At 72.3% G+C, this 17,698-nt stretch overlaps 2 protein-coding genes across 2 annotated transcripts; one reads left to right on the top strand and one right to left on the bottom strand.

Annotated features, from left to right (window-relative positions):
* Positions 1–569: 569 nt before the first annotated feature.
* METTL1 (methyltransferase 1, tRNA methylguanosine) lies at positions 570–14,817 on the bottom strand. The gene is given in 13 exon segments (XM_075445726.1): positions 570–926; positions 2,379–2,588; positions 2,591–2,680; positions 2,782–2,883; positions 3,933–4,001; positions 4,003–4,023; positions 4,025–4,048; positions 4,640–4,654; positions 4,657–4,826; positions 5,540–5,670; positions 6,028–6,184; positions 10,592–10,715; positions 14,789–14,817. Coding segments are annotated over 11 exon segments (1,287 nt in total). The 5' UTR covers positions 6,126–6,184; positions 10,592–10,715; positions 14,789–14,817.
* TSFM (Ts translation elongation factor, mitochondrial) lies at positions 8,235–14,322 on the top strand. The gene is given in 11 exon segments (XM_075445725.1): positions 8,235–8,493; positions 11,517–11,732; positions 11,790–11,926; positions 12,434–12,505; positions 12,507–12,563; positions 12,643–12,765; positions 12,853–12,931; positions 13,772–13,875; positions 13,877–13,996; positions 13,999–14,118; positions 14,121–14,322. Coding segments are annotated over 11 exon segments (1,395 nt in total). The 3' UTR covers positions 14,229–14,322.
* Positions 14,818–17,698: the final 2,881 nt, after the last annotated feature.

Genomic DNA, 17,698 nt, shown 5'->3' with positions numbered 1-17,698 from the left:
TCTCCGTCCCCTTCCAGCCCCAAGGATCGATATCGAGGTCCCCCCATCCCCACTGAGCCCCAGGGACGGAGAACGGGGTCCCCTCGGTCCCCTCCAAACCCCAGGGACCAAGGCCAGACTCCCCCCAGCCCCTTCCAGCCCCAGAGACCGAGATCGGGGTCCCCCCCCATCCCCACTCAGCCCCAGGGACGACATCGGGGTCCCCCCATCCCCTCCCACCCCCACGGATTGAGATCGGGGTCCCCCTGTCCCAGCTGAGCCCCAGGGATTGAGATGGGGTCCCCCCATCCCCACTCAGTCCCAGGGACTGAAATCGGGGTCCCCCAATCCCCTTCCAGTCCCAGGGACTGAGATTGGGGTCCCCCCCTCCCCGCTGAGCCCCAGGGACTGAGATTGGGGTCCCCACAGAGCCCCAGGGACTGAGATTGGGGTCCCCCTGTCCCCTCCCAGACCCAGAGGTTGAGATCGGGGTCCCTCCGGTCCACTCCAAACCCCAGGGATCAAGATTGGGGTCCCCCCCATCCCCGCTGAGCCCCAGGGACCAAGACCAGGCTCCCCCCCATCCCCTTTCAGCCCCAGGGACCGAGATTGGGGTCCCCTTGTCCTCTCCAAACCCCAGGAATAGAGATCAGGGTCCCCTCGTCCCCCTCCAAGCCCCAGGGACTGAGATCGGGGTCGTCCGTCCCCCCCCCCGGAAGCGGTGACACCGGGGTCCCCCGTTCCCTCCAAGCCCCGGGTGGGTGGGGGTGGGGTCCCACCACCCCTTCGAAGCCCTCAGGGGTGGGGGCAGTGAGGTCCCCGCCAAGCCCCGGGGTAGCAAACCCAGTGTCCCCCAGTTCCCCTCCATGGCCCAGGGTGGAAGGAACAGGGTGTCCCCGTGTCCCCCCCAGCCCCACTGGGGTGGGACCGGAGCCCCCCCTGGTTCCCTTGAGCGCCGGGGGGGTTGGACAAGGGTCTGGGCTCCCCCGTAAGCCCCAGGGAGGTGACACCACAGTCCCCGTGCCCCCCCCCCAGCCACAGGGAGGTGACCCCGCCATCCCCTGTCCCCCCCCCAGCCCCAGGGAGGTGACCCCGCCCTCCCCTGTCCCCCCCCCAGCCCCAGGGAGGTGACCCTGCCGTCCCCTCGTCCCGCCCCAGCCTCAGGGAGGTGACCCCACCATCCCCTGTCCCCCCCCAGCCCCGGGGCAGCAGAACCAGGACCCTGCCACCCCCCCCAAGCCGGGACTGGGGTCCCCTCCAGCCCCCCCCAGCCCCGGGGCGGTGACACCCGGGTCCCCTGCTGCCCCCAGCCCCGGGGGACACACACACACCCCCCAGGCCTCCCACCCCCCCCCCGTTACCTGCAGCTCGTGCAGCCTGCGCAGCCCCCCCCGGCAGAAGAGGTCGTAGGTGAAGGCGGCGGGGCTGGGCCCGGGCATCTCGGCCAGGCCGCCGGGGGCGGCGGCTGGGGGGGGCCGGGGGGGGGCTGTGGGACCCCCGGCTCGGGCAGGCAGCGGGGAGAGCAGGGCGGCCCGGGGGGGCAGGCGCAGGCTGGGGGGCATGGCGGGGGGGCGGCGGGGGGCCCTGGGGCTCGGGGGGACGCGGGGGTCGGGGGGGGACGCGGGGTCGCGCCTCGACTGAGCCGCGGGCATCGGCCGGGAGCCTTTATAAGGGCACACGTGGAGCCGGGCGAGCCCCGCCCCCCTGGGGCGCCTGGCCACGCCCCTTCGGCCCCAAACCCCACCTCTGCTGCCCCTAACCCCGCCCCTTCTACCCCAACCCCGCCTCCCTCTGTCTCCAAACCCCGCCTCTTCGGTCTCCGACCCCCGCCCCGCCCTCCCGCGGGCTGATTTGCATAAGAGGATCCCCCGGGCCAATCAGGGCGCAGGAAGCACCGGGGTGGTCACGTGGGGGGCTCCTCCCGCGCAGGGCGTGCACACACGTGGGCACGAGTCCCCCCCTCCGTGGGGACCTCCGAGCCCCCCCCGAGCCCCCCCCCGCCCATCCCAGTCCCACACTGGTCCCCAGCAGCCCCCCAAACTGGGCGTGGGCGGGGCTATGCAGCCCCACGGGACCCGCGGGGGGGGGAGGGGGCTCCCCACGAGGGAAGGTGACAGTAGGGGAGGGGTGAACACACAGCCCCCCCCCCCAGTCCTCCCAGTCCCGCGGGAAGCCTGGGGGAGGGGCCATCCCCCCCCCCCCCCCCCCCCGTGGGGGGGGGTCACGCATGTGTCCCCCCCCCCATTCCCGGGAATTTCAGCCTTGCGACACCGGAAGCGCCGGGCTGGGCCGGCGGAAACCCCCACCCGTGGGGGGAACCGGGGGCTCCCCACCCCCCCACGCGGGGGGGGGGCAATTCCCAGCACCCCCCTCCCCCCCTGCGTGGGTGTGGGACGAGCCCCGTGGGGTGGGGGAGGGGAGGGGGGGGGGTGACGGCGCAGCGTGGGGGGGGGCTCAGGGTGGCTGACGGCTTTATTGGGAAACCGGGGGGACACAAGGGGGGGGAGGGGGGCGGAGGGCGAGGGGGGGACCCCTCCCCCTCGTGGCCCCCCCCCCCCACGCGTGTCCCCCTCCCCCCCCACGGCGGGGGGGTCCGGGAGGCGGCGGAAGAGACGGCGGGGTAGACGGGACGGCCGCCGCGCTGCACCTTCCGGCCCTCCTCGGTGGCCGTGCCCAGGCGCCCCACGATGGGGTCCCCGTCCTGCGGGGGGGCACCCAGTCAGCTCCCAGTCAGCTCCCAGTCAGCTCCCAGTCAGCTCCCAGTGAGGCCCCAGGGAGCTCCCAGTACCCCCCCCCGCTCACCAGCTGGGCCAGCGGCACCTCCTCGAAGAGCGGGTGCTCCCCGAAGTGCTTCGCCATCCAGGCGTGCAGCTCGGCCACGTCCGTCACCGTGTACACCAAACCCTGGGGGGGGCACCGGGGGGGGTCACCGGGGGGGTCCCCAAAACCTCCCCCCCGCGACCCCAGCACGGGTGGGGCCCCCCGAACACCCCCCCCCCCCCCCCCGCAGCGATCCCCAGGCAACCCAGTGCATCCCAGTGCGGGGAGAACTCAAGGATGATGGAAGGATGGGGGACACTGGGGGGGATTTGGGGACCCTGGGGGGTGCTGGGGACACTGGGGGGTCGTAGGGTGCCGGGGGGGAACCCCAAAATCCCCCCCACGCGACCCCCAGCACGGATGGACCCCCAAACCCACCCCCCCCAGCGATCCCTGGGGAACCCATGTGCTGGGAGAACTGGAGGAAGGGCGAGGAATGGGGGACACCAGGGGGGAGTTGGGGACCCCGGGGGGGACACGGGGGGGTCGTGGAGTGCCGGGGGGGACCCCATCACCCCCCCCACGACCCCCAGCACGGGTGGACCCCCCAAACCCCCCCCCCCCCCCGCAGTGGAACCCAGTGAGGGAGAACGCAAGGAAGAGAGAAGGATGGGGGACACTGGGGGAGGGTTGGGGACTCTGGGGGGTGTTGGGGACACTGGGGGGGGCACACGGGGGGTCGTGGGGTGCCGGGGGGGACCCCAACACCCCTGCCCCGCGACCCCTAGCATGGGTGGACCCCCCAAACCCGCCCCCCCAGCGATCCCTGGGGAACCCAGTGCTGGGAGAACTCGAGGAGGTGCAAGGGATGGGGGACACTGAGGGGTGTTGGGGACACCAGGGGGGGGCACAGGAGGGTTCACAGGGACCTGGGGGTGTCATGGGGTGCCAGAGGGTCCCCAAAACCCCCGCCCCCCGCGACCCCCAGCACAGGTGGACCCCCCCAAACCCCCTCCCCCCCAGCAATCCCCAGGGAACCCAGTGCAGGGAGAAACTGAGGAGGAGCAAGGATGGGGGACACTGAGGGGTGTTGGGGACACCAGGGGGGGGTTGGGGACCCCGGGGGGGGGCACGGGGGGGTGGCGGGGACCCGGGGGGGGGTGGTGGGGTGCCGGGGGGGTCGCGGCGCTCACCCCGGGCCGCAGCACGTAGCCGTACTCGGCCAGCAGCGCCGGGCTGACGATTCGCCACTTGTGCTTCGTCCCGCTTGAAGTGGGGGTCGGGGGAAGAGGAAGAAGAGCTTGCTCAGCTGGGGGAGGAAAGGGGGCGGGGGGCACCCCAAAAACGGGGGGGCACCCCAAAATTGTTAGGAGGGGGTCAGCACCCTGCTGGCACTGACACCCCCCCGCTTTACCCCCCATTGGATGCTGCAGGAGTGAGGATAGAGCTGCGGGAGAGGGGAGGCATGGGGAGACCTTGAGAGGTTTGGGGGGTTCTGGGGCATTTGGGGGGGGCAGTTGGGGTATTTGGGGGGGAATACCCCAAAAATGGGCGGGGGGGGCAGCGCCCTGCTTTGCACCGACCCCCCCCCACACTTTACCCCCCGCCTTGGGTGCTGCGGGGGTGAAGATGGAGCCAGGCAAGTGGGGATGCGTGGGGAGGTTGTGGCGAGTTTGGGGGGGGCTTTAGAGTATCTGGGGGGGGTATTTTGGGGGGGGGGGCAACACCCTGCTTGGCACTGACCCCCCCTCTTTACACCCCCCGGGGTGCTGCAGGGGTGAGCATGGAGCTGGGGGGAGGTGTGGGGAGCAGCCAGGGGTTTGGGGGCAGTTTGGGGGGCCCCGGGGGGGGGGGGTTGGGGGGGGGGGTGTGTGTGTATTTTTTTGGGGGGGGTCCCCACCTGCGCCTTGCGGAAAGAAGTGGGGGGAGGTGCCGCATGGCGTTGCCGCGCAGGCAGGCGGCGTTGCCGAAGCGCCCGGGCTGGGCAGCGCGCAGCGCCCGCAGCCGCGCCCCGGCGAAGGCGGCCACCTTGGCCCGCAGCTCCAGGCCCAGCAGCAGCGTCCGCGGGAACAGCGGCGCCAGCTCCACTGCGGGGGGGGGTGCGGGGGGGGGGGCAAACGGGGGGGGGGGTCACGGGGGGGCGACCCCCTCCCGGCCCCCCCCCCACTCCCGGCTCCCCAGGCCCTGCCTTGCCCCTCTGCTGCCCCCCCAAATCCTCCCCCCCCCCCTGCCCCGGTGTCTCCTGGTGGCCCCCCCCCGCTCACACCCCCCCCCCCCGGCTCACCAACCCCCCCCCGTGACCCCCCCCCCTCAACCCAGCCCCCCCCCAATCCCCCCGTTTCCCCCCGGTCACCTCCCAGCCCCCCCGTCCTCCCCCCACCCTGTGTCCCCCCCCCGCCAGGTGCCTCCTGGTGCCCCCCCCCCGTTCACCCAGCCCCCCCCATCCCCCTGTTTACCTCCCACCACCCCCGTTCCCCCCCGCCCACCATTCGCCCCCCCCCACTCACACAGCACCCCCTGTTCTCCCCCCCCAGCCAACAGCCCCCCATTTGCCCCCCATCCCCCCCCCATTCCTGGTGCCCCCCCCCCTCACCCAGCAGCCCCTGTCCCCATTCCCCCCCAGCACCCCCCAGTGCCACCCTCCTGTGCCCCACCCCCCACCCAGCAACCCCCATGCCCCCCCCACTGCCCCCAGGTCCCGGTGCCCCCTCTCTCCCAGCAATCCCCCTCTCCTGGTCCCAGTGCCCCCCCCCTCCAGCCCCCCCCCCCCCCCCCCGGGTCCCGGTGCCCCCCCCCTCACCCAGCAGCCCCCCGTAGCCGCAGCCCAGGTCGGCGAACTCCACGCGGGGGGGGGGCTCGGCGGGGGGAGCGGCGGGCGGGAAGAAGGCGGGGAACAGCGGGGCCCAGTCCATGTCCTGCGGGCGGGTGGGGCTGCGGGGGGGGCACGCGTGGGGGGGGGGGCCGCGTCCCGGGGGGAGCCCGGGCGGGATATCGCGCCCGGGGGGGCGGCAGCTTCCGCAGGGGAGTCCTGGTCTGGGGGGGTGGATACCGCGCCTGGGGGGGGGGGGCCGCTTCCCGGGGGCGGGTACCGGGTCTGGGGGGGGGTAGACCGCTCCCGGGGGGGGGGTACTGGCTCTGGGGGGGGGATAACGGGATTGGGGGGGGGACTGGGCCCGGGGGCAGGGGGGTACCGGGCCCGGGGGGAGGGGGTCCCGCTTCCCCGGTGAGCGGTACCGGGCCGGGGGGGTCCCGCTTGCCAGGGGGGGCCCCGGGTCTCCCGGCACTCACTAGCGCAGCGTGTGGTCGGCCAACGGGTTGGCGTGGGCCCGCTGCCGGTAAAACCGCTTCTGCGGCGGGGCCGGGGCCTCCTGCTCCTCCTCCGCCATGGTGGGCGCCGGACAATGACGTCACGGCGCGGCGCCGCCGACTGGCGTCAGCGCGGCGCCTGCCGAGGGGGGCGGGGGCCTGGGGAAGCTCCGCCCACGCCCGGGAGCCGCCGAGGCTGCGTGGGGCTCCCCGGGGGTCCCCCAGCCCCCCCCCATCGCTCCCCAGCACTTCCCGGAGCCCTTCCAGTGCTCCCAGTGCCCCCAGTCCCCACACCGCTGCCACCCCCCATTGCTCCCCAGCCCTTCCCAGAGCCCTTCCCAGTGCTCCCAGTGCCTCCAGTCCCCACACGCTGCCCCCCAGCCCTTCCCAGTGCTCCCAGTATCCCCAGTGCCCCCAGTTCCCACCCCCAGTGCTCCCCAGCCCTTTCCAGAGCCAGGCCCAGCGCTCCCAGTGCCCCCCAGTGCCCTCCAGTATCCCCCAGCATCCCGGGACCTCACACTGTCCTGGTGCCCCCCAGTATCCCCCAGTGCCCCAGGACACAGCACGGGCGCTGTCCCAGTGCCTCCCAGTTTCCCAGGAACCTCGTGCTGCCCAGCGCCCCGGGGATCTGGCACCACCCCAGTGTCCCCAGTGCCCCCAGTCCCTCCCAGTATCCCTGCAACCTCGCACTGCACCAGTGCCTCCCAGTGCCCCCAGTGCCCCAGGAACCTCACACAGTCCCAGTGCCTCCCAGTGTCCCCAGTGCCCCCAGTCCCCAGGAACTTCACATTGCCCCCAGTGTCCCCCAGTGCCCCCCAGTGCTGCCCAGTGCCCTGGGACCTGACACAATCCCTCTGTGTCCCAGTGCCCTCAGTGTCCCCCAGTGCCCCCCCAGTGCCTCCAGTACCCCCCAGTGCCCCCGGTGTCTCCAGTCCCACCAGTGCCCCCAGTCCCACCAGCCCCTCCATTGTCCCCTGCTGTCTCCAGTCCCCCCAGCCCCCCCAGTGCCTCCCAGTCCCCCCAGTGCCCCCCGGTGTCTCCAGTCCACCAGTGCCCCCAGCCCCCCCATTTCCCCCAGTGCCTCCAGTTCCACCAGTGCCCCCCAGTCCCACCAGCCCCCTCATTGCCCCTCAGTGCTCCCCAGCCCCCCCATTGCCCCCCAGTGCCCCCAGTGCCCCCCCAGTCCCCCCATTGCCCCCCAGTCCCAGCCCTGGCCCCCTCCCCAGCGCGGGGGCGGGGGGGGAATTCGGGCTGCGGCGGAGCCGGGGGCGGCTTCTGAGAAAGCCCCGGGGGGGGGGCGGGGGGGGGGAGGGGGGGGGTTGAGCAACCCGGGGCTGGACCCCCCCGTCCGTCCGCGCTTCCAGGAACCGGGCGGGAAACCACGGAGCTGCAGGGGGGGGGGGGGCAGCACCCCCCACCCCTCCCCCCACCCTACCCCCCCACCCCCCCGGGTGCCACGCCCCCCCCGCCCCCCCCCCCCGCCAGCATTAACCTGGTGACGCGGGGGTGACGCGGGCACCGGGGGGGTGGCCCGGGGGGTGGGGGAGGGGCGGGTTGTTCATTAGCCCGCGGGACCCCCCGGGGGGGTCACCCCCCCTCCCCTCCCCCCTCCCCGGTTACTGGTTATCCCCGCTGACCCAGCTCACGCGGCACTGGGAGCGGGGCGGGGGGGGGGGGGTGGGGTGGTGTTGGTGCTGCGGGGGGGCCGGGAGGGACAGGCCACGGGTGTCCCCCAACCCCCCTCCAGGTGTCCCCCCTGGGCCGGGGGCTCGACCGGTGCTGGGACCCCCCCGGCCAGGGACAGCAAGAGAGGGGTGGGGGGACGGGGACACCGGGGCTGAGGACCACGGGGACAGGGACTTCGGGGGACACTGGGGTCACCAGGGACAGGGACACCACGGGCAAGGCCACCATGACCGGTGACACCATGGCCAGGGACACTGGGGACAGGGACACCACGGCCAAGGCCACCATGGCCAGGGCCACCATGACCAAGGCCACCACGGCCAGTGACACCACGACAAGGGACACTGGGGACAGAGACATCGGGGGACACTGGGGTCACCAGGGACAGGACACCACGGCCAAGGCCACCATGGCCAGTGACATCATGGCCAGGGACACTGGGGGACAGGGACAACGGGGACACTGGGGTCACCAGGGACAGTGACAGCACGGCCAAGGCCACAATGACCAGAACCACTGGGGTCAGGGACACCAGAGACAGGGACATTGGGGACACCACAGCCAAGGCCACCACAGCCAGTGACACCACGACCAGGGACACTGGAGACAGGGACACCACGGCCAAGGCCACCATGACCAGAGCTGCTGGGGTCAGGGACATTGGGGACACCATGGCCAAGGCCACCATGACCAGTGGCACCAGGGGCAGGGCCACCACGGCCAGTGACACTGGACCAGGGACACTGGGGCCACCACACCCAGGTACATCAGGGCCAAGGCCACCAAGACCAAAGCCACCACGACCAGTAACGCCATGACCAGTGCCACTGGGACAGGGACACTGGGGACACTGGGGTCACCAGGGGCAGCAGGGACAGGACACGAGTGCCAGGGACACTGTGACCAGGGACACCACGGCCAGGGACACCGGGGCTAGGGACCAGTGGGCTCCAACTGGGACGGGGTCGGGGCCGGGACTGGGCTGGCTGGGAGCGGGGGTGACACCGAAGACAGGGCTGGGGGTGGCTGGGGTGGGACTGGACAGGGCAAGGGACATTGGGAGGGGACAGGGACGCTGGGAGGGGACAGGGCACACTGGGACCGGGCAGGGGACGCTGGAATGGGCTGGGGGACACTGTGAGAGGGTAGGGGACACTGGGATGGGGCAGGGGACACTGGACGGGCAGAGGATACTGGGAGGGGACAGGGGACACTGGGAGGGTGCAAGGGACACTGGAACCAGGCAGGGGATGGGACACTGGGATGGGGCAGGGACACTGGGATGGGCTGGGGACACTGGGATGGAAGAAGGGCACTGGGATGGGGCAGGGGACACTGGAATGGGGACACTGGGATGGACAGAGGATACTGGGATGGGCTGGGGACACTGGGACCAGGCCAGGGGACACTGGGATGGGGCCACCGGGAGGGGACTGGGAGCACTGGGGCAGACTGGGGACACTGGGACGGGGACACTGGGACGGGCTGGGGACAGCGGGACCGGACCGCGCCGTGGGGCGGCGCTCAAGGACCCCCGCCCCCTCGCGGGCGGAGCCGCTCCCGCGCTGACCAATCGCGAGCGGGCATGCGGCCCGGCCCCGCCCCCTCGCCGAAACGGGCGGCGCCCGGTTGCCACGTGGGGGGCGGGGCCTGGCGGGAGGCGGTGGCGGGGACCGGGGGGGAGGAAGGGGAAGAGGAAGAGGAAGCGGAAGCGGAGGGCCCCGCGCTCTTGGCCGAGGCGCTCCCGGAGCGGCGCCGGTACCGGCTGGGCGGGCGCCCCCCCGCACCGAGCAGCGGCACGGCCCGAGCCTGGGGCCGGCTGCCTGCGGCGGGGGGCGGGGCCTGCCGGGGGGCGGGGCCTGCCTTGGGGCGGGGCCTTCCGGGGGGGTCGGGGGCACGGGGATGGGAGGGAACACCGGGGGGGGGGCAGGGGTCACCGGGGGGGCAGCGGGGGGGTCAGGGGTCACCGGAGGAGGGAAGCTGGGGGGAGTCAGGCGTCACCGGGAGCGGAGGGGTCACCGGGGGGGGGAACCGGGGGGGGTCAGAGGTCACCGGGGGGGGCAAACTGGGGGGGGTCAGGGGTCACTGGGGGGAAACCGGGGGGGTCAGGGGTTACTGGGGGGTGTCAGTGGTCTTCCGGGATGGGGGGGTCACCGGGGGGGGTCAGAGGTCACCGGGGAGGGGGGGGAAACGGGGGGGTCAGGGGTCACTGAGAGGGGGGGACCGGGGGGGTCAGAGGTCACCGGCAGGGTCAGGGGTCACCGGGGGGTCAGGGGTCTTCTGGGATGGGAGGGGCAGCGGGGCGGGGTCAGGGGTCACCGGTAGGAGGGGCGAAACCGGGGGGGTCAGAGGTCACCGGGGGGGGGATGGGGACATGACACTGGGGGGCACAGGGGTGGTCAGGGGTCTCCTGAAGGGGGGAGGTAGCAGGGAGGGGGGCTCAGGGGTCTTCTGCGTGGGGGGGGGCGCACCGGGGGTGGGGCGAGGTCTCCCGGAGGGGGGGGGGACACGACACCCGGGGGGGCGCGGGGGAGGAGTAAAATGAAGGTTTTCCAGCTCAAAATCGAGGTTTCTGTGCAAACGCAGCAGTGCCCCCCCCGGGGGGAAAAGCCGCAGGGGCTCTGGGGGACGGGGGCAGGCGAGGGGTGTGTCCCCCCCACGTGGTGTCCCCGGGGGGGGGGGCAGGGGGGCTCCGTGGCCCTGAGGGGTCCCCCCCCACGTGGTGTCCCGGGGGGGGGGGGACACGACACACAACTCCATGGCCCTGAGGGGTTCCCCCCTTTCGGGGGGATCCTGGGCGCCGACCTCGTCCCTGCCGCCCCCGCCCCCCCCCCCGCAGCACCCACCCTGGCTCCCTCACCCTCCTCAGCGTCGAGCTGCGGGGGGGGGGCCTGCCGGGGCCCCCCGTTTCTCCTCTGCCAGATGCTGCCCCCCGATTTTCGGGTCCGGCTGTTGAGGCGTGACCCCGAGATCTGTGGGGTGACCTGTCGGGGGGGGGCACCACTGAGCTGGGGGGGGGGGGGGGGGGGGGCTGGGCCCGCCCTGGGGAGCCCTGAGGGGGGATTAAACGGTTGCCAGGGGCTCAGCAGCTGCGTCTGGTTTGGGGGGGCCTGGGGGGGGGGACTGGGGGGGAGCTGCAGAGCTGGGGAGCACTGGACTAGGCTGGGGGGGGTCTCTATAGGTGCGGGGGGGGGGCCTATAGAACTGGGGAGCACTGGGCTGGGGGGGGGCCCTACAGAACTGGGGAGCACTGGGCTGGGGGGGGCCCTATAGAACTGGGGAGCACTGGGCTGGGGGGGGGCTCTATAGAGCTGGGGGAGCCCTATAGAGCTGGGGGGCCTAATTAGGGTTGGGGGGGCCCTATAGAGTTGGGGAACACTGGTTAAGACAGGGGGGGGCCTCTACAGGTGCTGGGGGGGGCCCTATAGAGCTGGGGGGGCTAGGCTGGGGGCTCTGTAGAGCTGGGGGGGCTCTGTAAGGGCCCTGATCAAGGCTGGGGGGGGTGGTTGCGGTTGGGGGGGGCTCTGTAGGGGTGTGCGGGGGGCTGGTCAGGGTTGGAGGGGCCCCCATAGAGCTGGGGAGGGCTGTTTAAGGACGGGGGGGGCTCTATAACGGTCTGGGGGGGCTCTCTGAGGGCCCGGGGGGGTCTGCTCGTGGGGGGGGGACCTCTGTACGAGTGTGAGGGGTCTGTGAGGACTTGGCGGGAGCTCTCTAGGACCCGGGGGTCACCCCTGCAGAGCTCCGCCCCCTCCCCAACCAATGAGGCGCCCCCGTCGCGCCCGCAGTGACGCCGCGCTCCCCCCTCCAATCCCCTGTCGAGGAGCAGCGCCGGGCGCATGCGCCCTTGCTACGCTCCGCCCCCTTCCCCTCCCGCCGTGACGTCATCGCAGCGCGCCGCGGCCGAGCAGCCGACGGGATGCAGCGGGTGGCGGCGGCGCGCGCGCTCGGGGGGGCCGCGAGGGTGAGACCCCCCCCCCTCCCCCCCCCGGAGCCCCCCCCGGGTGGGGGCGGGGTCCCGGTGCCGCCTCACGCCCCCCCCCCCCCCGTCCCCCCCCCAGGCCCCCCCGGCCGGCCGTTCGGCGCCTCCTCCCCGGGCCCGGCGACCGCGGCGCTGCGGGAGCTGCGGCGGAGAACGGGGCTGCCCCTGGGCTGTGCCGGGACGCGCTGCTGCGCTGCGGGGGGGGAGCTGCGGCAGGTGGGGCGGGGGAGGGGAGGGGGATCGGGGGGGGAGGGAATGGGACGGGGGGGCAGGGATCTGGGGGGGGTCCAGGAGGGGGAGGGGAATGGGGGGGGAAATGGGGGAGGGGAATGGGGGAAGGGGGGGGAATGGAAGCGATGAAAAGGGGGGGGGGAGGAGGCGGAATGGGACGGGGGGGGGGGCAGGGATGTGGGGGGGGGTCCAGGAGGGGGGGAGGGGGATGGGAATGGGGGGAGGGGGAATTGAGGTGATGAAAAAGGGGGGGGAAAGGAGAGGATCTGCGGGGGGAAGGGAAGGGGGGGGTCCAGGAGGGGGGAGGGGGAATGGGGGGGGGCAGGAGGGAAGGGAGGCAATGAAAAGGGGGGGTGGAGGAGGGGGGGATGGGGGGGGGAGGGAATGGGACAGGAGGGGATCTAGGAGGGGGGGAGGGGTGGGGGGGGTCCAGGTGCTGGGGGGGGGGGGGGGGGGGGGCACAAGAGTGTCCCTCCCCCCCGCGCCCCCCAGGCCGAGGCCTGGCTGGAGGAGCAGGCCCAGCGCCAGGGCTGGAGCCGAGCGGTGGCCGGGGGGGGGGCCGCCCCCCCGCCAGGGGCTCCTGGGGCTGCTGCAGGAGGGGCCGGCGGCCGCCATGGTGGAGGTGGGTGATGCCCGGGGGGAGGGGGACGACACCCCCAGACCCCCCCCGACCCCCCCCCCCGTCCCCCCCCCTCCCCCAGGTGAACTGCGAGACGGACTTTGTGGCACGGACCCCCGAGTTCCAGCGCGTGGTGGAACTGGCGGCACTGGGAGCACTGGGACACTGCCGGGCGGCTGCCCTGCCCCCCACTGCCTGCGCCCAGGTGAGGGGGGGGGCCGGGGGGGGGGGCCGAGGGGTAACTCTGCCTCACCCCCCCCCCCAAAATTAACCCCCCCCCGGGTGTCCCCAGCATCTGCTGCGGGAGGAGGAGCTGGCGCAGCTGCGGGCGGGGGAGGGGCTGCTCAGTGACTGCATCGCCAGCGCCATGGGTGAGGGGGGGGCAAAAACCCCGGGGGGGGTGAGGAACCCTGGGGGGGGGCCAAAAAATCCGGGGGGGGGGGGGGGTGAGAGAAACTCTTTGGGGGGGAGAAAACGCCTTGAAGAGGGGAGAAACTCGGGGGGGGGGGCATAACCCCTCGGGGGGGGTGAGGAACCCCTGGAGGGGGCAAAAAATCCTTGGGGGGGGGGAGAAAACCCTTTGAGGAGGGGAAAAATTCCGGGGGGGGGCAAAACTCCTGGGGGGAGTGTGAGAAACTTCTGGGGAGGGGACAAAAAAATGTGAGGGGGGGGGGGAAACCCCTTGAGGGGGGGCAAAAAACACCCTGGGGAGGGACCCCGGAGGGGGGGGGAAACCCCTTGAGGGGGCAAAAAAACACCCTGGGGAGGGACCCCCGGGGGGGGGGGGGGGGCAAAACTGGGGCAGGTAGAAAATCTTGGGGGGGGGGGGGGTGTGAAACTTGTTGGGGGGGGGAAACCCTTTGGGGGGAGGGTTGAGAAACCCCTGGGGGGAGGGGAGAAACCCATTGGGGGAGGGGAGAGAAACCCCTGGGGAGGGAAAACCTCTTGGGGGAGGGGTCAGAAACCCCTTGGGGGGGCAAAAGTTGTGGGGGGAGAGGAGAAACTCCTTGGGGGGGGGACAAATCCCTGGGGGGGGGGATCCCCAGCCGGGGGGGGGTGGGGCCAGACCCCCCCCCCAGGCCCGAGCGTGAGAAACCCCCAGAGGGGGGGAGGGGAGCTCCGTCCTCTCCCCCCCTCGGCTGGGAGGGGGGGTGCTGGGCTGCCCCGACCCCCCCCGACCCCCCCTTTTTTTTCCCCCCTCCCCCCCCCAGGGAAGCTGGGCGAGCGGGTGACGCTGCGGCGCGCGGGCTGGCTGCGGGTGCCGGCGGGGGATGGGCACATCGGCGCCTACGCCCACGGGTGGCTCCCCCCCGGCCCCCCCCGTCGCCATGGGCACCTACGGCGCCTTGGTGGCCTTGGGGGTGGGGGCGGCGCGCCCCTCCCCCGCCCAGCTGGCCGAGGTGGGGCGCAAGGTGGCCCAGCACGTGGTGGGGCTGGCGCCCCACCGCCCTGGGGACCCCCCCAGGACCTGCCCCAGGGCGAGGGGGAGGGGCGGCTGCTGGCCCAGAGCTTTCTGCTGGAGCCGGGGGTCACCGTGGGGCAGTTCCTGGGGGGGCAGCGGGGGGGCTGGCGGTGCGCGGGTTCCTGCGCTTCCGCTGCGGCGGCGAGGGCGTGGCCGTGGGGGAGGGGCTGCCCCACGGCGGGGGGGGGGCGGGGTCAGCCCCATAGCGGGGGGGTGGGGTCACCCCACGGCCCGCTCTGCCCCACCCCCAGCCCCCTCCCCCCCCGGGGGCCGCCGCTCAATAAAGCCGCGAGGAACCGGCGCGGGCTGCCTCTGTGGGGCGCGCGACCCCCCCCCGTGTGCCCCCTCCCCCCCCCCGTCTGTCCCCGCCCCCCGCACCCCACGCAGGGCCGCCCGCTTTCCCGCCGGGTTTTAATGGGGGCAAAAAACGGGTGGGGGGAGGGGGGACTCCGAGGCTCTGTCACCGCCCCCTCCCCCACCGCGCCCCTCCCCCCTCCCCCCCCCGGTGCCCCCTCCCTCCCCCCGTCGTCACCGGCCGCCTCCCGGGCCAAGTAACCGGGCACAGGCCGGGCTGGACACAGCCTATCCTGGATTACTTGAACCGGGCCGCGGCCGCCGCTCCGCCGCCCCTCCCCCCCCGCCCTTCCCCCCACCCCCGCGAGCCTCCCGCCGCCGCCCCCTCCCCCGCGGTCCCGGGGGGGGTCACACACGGGGGGGGTGTCAGGCCCGGCTTCTCCCGCTTCCCACCCCCTCCCCCACCCGGTACCTGCCGCCTCGCGCCGCCGCCGAGCCCGGGGGGGGGGGGAGGGGGGGGACCCCGCACCGGGGGGGAGGGGAAATGGGGGGGGGAGGGGAGGGGGGGGGGCCGCACCGCCCCGCGCGCGCCCGCCGGAGGGAAGGGGGCGGCGGTTTCCAGGCGGCCCCGGGGGGGCGGGGCGGGGGGCGGGGCGGCCGCGCCCGGCGCTTTGTGATTTTGTTATCGAGTGCCCCCGAGGGGGGGCGTGGGGGGAGCCTTGAAACGGCCGCGGGGCGCTGATTGGGCGGGCGAGGAGCGGGGGCGGAGCTGCGGCGCGGGGATTGGCTGAGGGGCGGGGCGCGGCGGTGTTTACCTCGCGAACATTGAGGGCGGGGCGGCGGGGCTTCCCGAGCAGGGCACGCCCCTGGCCGGGAAGGGGCGGGGCGTGGTGAAGGGGGCGTGTCCCGGGGCGCAGCCCCGCCCCTCCCCACCCCGAAATGGCCCCAGAGCGGCGCCGGAGCCGGTTCCGCCACATTTAGTCCCAAATTCCGCCCTTTTCACCCCAAATTCTTTATCTTTCACCTCTAATTCTCCCTATTTTCCCAAATGCCTCCCCTTTCACCCCAAATTTTCCCTCTTTCACCCCAAATTCTTCCTCTTTCACCTCTATTTGTTCCTATTTTTTCCCAGTTCTTCCCATATCACCCAATTTCTTCCCATTTCACCCCACATTCTGCCTTTTGCCTCTAATTCTTTCCTCTTTTTTCTCAGTTCCTCCCACTTCACCCCAAATTCCTCCCTTTTCACCCCAATTTCTTCCCATTTCACCTCAAATTCCTCCTCCTTTCACCCCCCAGTTCCTACAATTTCCTCTAATTCCGCCCATTTCACCCCAAATTCTGCCTTTCATCTCTAACGCTTCCTATTTTTCCCAAATTCCTCCTATTTCACCCCAAATTCCTCCCTTTTCACCCCATTTTTTCCCCATTTCACCCCAAATTCCTCCCATTTTGCCCCAAATTCCTCCCATTTCACCCCAGATTCTTCCTCTTTCACCTCTAATTCTTCTTATTTTTTCCCAAATTTTTCCTGTTTCACCCCATAATTCCTCCTCTTTCACCCCCAGTTTCTCAAATCTCCCCCTAATTCCTCCCATTTCACCCCAAATCCTCCCTATTTCACCCCCAAATTCCTCCTTCGCCCCAAATTTTCCCGTTTCCCCCCAGTTCCTACCCTTGGGGGTCCAGTGCCGCTGCCCCACCCCCGCCCCCACCCGGGGCCGGCTCAGTCCCCTTTTTGGGGGGGGCTTGGGGGGTTTTTACGTCCCGCTCGCTCCGCTGAGGACTCGGGGGAGGGGAGGGGTGTTCGGAGCCCCCGTGGGCTGGACGGGAGTGGGGGGACCCCCCCAGCCCCCCCCCCCCCCCAGCGCCCCGGGGAGGGGGAGCGCCCCGAAATCCCCCTGAGCTGGGGAGGGGGGGGACGGCACTGGGAGGGAGACGCTGCCAGGGACTGGGATGGGCTGGGGCTGCTCCGGGGATACTCAGGGGATGCTCCGGGGATACGCATGGCATGGATGCACTCGGGATGCTCATGGGATGCTCACAGGATATTCACAGGATGCTCTGGGGATGGTCATGGGATAGATGCACTCAGGCTGCTCACGGGATGCTCACAGGATACTCACAGAATGCTCTGGGGATGCTCATGGTATGGATGCACTCAGGATGCTCATGAGATGCTCACAGGGTACTCAGAATTCTCACAGGATGCTCTGGGGATGCTCTCAGGATACTCATGGCATGGAGGCTCTTGGTGTACTCCTGGGATGCTCCCAGGATGCTCCTGGGATACTCATGGGGTGGTCTGAGGACAATCTCAGGATGCTCTTGAGATACTCATGGCACGGAGGTGCTTGGGGTGCTCATAGGATGCTCTGGGGATACTCATGGGATGGGTGCTCTTGGGCTACTCACGGGATGCTCTGGGGATGCTCACAGGATCTCTCGGGATGCTCTGGGCTACTCACAGGATGCTCTGGACATGCTCGTGGGATATTCTTGGGATGCTCTCGGGATACTCATGGCATGGAGGCTCCTGGGATGCTCTGAGGACGATCTTAGGATGCTCCAGGGATGCTCTTGGGATGCTCCAGGGGTGCCCTTGGGATGCTCCAGGGATACTCATGGGATGCTCCAGGGATGCTCTCAGGATGCTCCGGGGATGCCCACAGCACGGAGGCTCCCAGGGCTCTGACCCAGCCCAGGGCCCTTCTCCCGGCCCCGCCCCCGCCGCCTCAGCCCCGCCTCCCTGACCCGGCTGGCTCCGCCCCTGCTGCCCAGTGCCGCTCCTCCCCAGGCTCCGCCCCCCCGGGCCACGCCCACCGCCAACATCCGGCCGACTCCAGCCACCGCCCCGCCCACCCTGTTCTCTCATTGGCTGCTCGCGGCGGGATTCGTGGGGAGGGCGTGGGGGCGGGGCCTGAGGGGCGGGAGGGGGCGGGGCCGGGAAGGAGGGGCGGGGGCAGGGGCTGTGGGGTGGGACGGGGCAGGTAATGGGGGGCAGGATGGGAGGGGGGCAGCGATGTGGGGCAGGAGGGGGAGGTGTGGGGCAGCGATGTGGGGCAGGAGGAGGTGGTGTGGGGCAGGACGAGGTGTGGGGCAGGAGGAGGTGTGGGGCAGCGATGTGGGGCAGGAGGGGGCAGCGGGCCCCTCCCCAAGGCCCTCCCACCCCCCCAGCCCCTCCCCAGGAGCAGGGGGATCTGGGCCAGAGCCCCACATCCCCCCCCCGAGGGGCCAAGCGCAGCAATGGGGGGAGCGCAGGGACCCCCAGCCCCCGCCCTCGCCCTGTGGGTCCCTCTGGGGGGACCCCGACCCCCCCCCCCCAAGCCGGGGCAGCTTCACCTCCCCCCTGCTGCAACGCCCCACCCCCGCCTTCGTTAAG

This window comes from Opisthocomus hoazin, chromosome 32, assembly GCF_030867145.1.
Source record: "Opisthocomus hoazin isolate bOpiHoa1 chromosome 32, bOpiHoa1.hap1, whole genome shotgun sequence".
Lineage (NCBI taxonomy): Eukaryota > Metazoa > Chordata > Aves > Opisthocomiformes > Opisthocomidae > Opisthocomus > Opisthocomus hoazin.
This window is presented reverse-complemented; position numbering and strand designations above follow the sequence as displayed.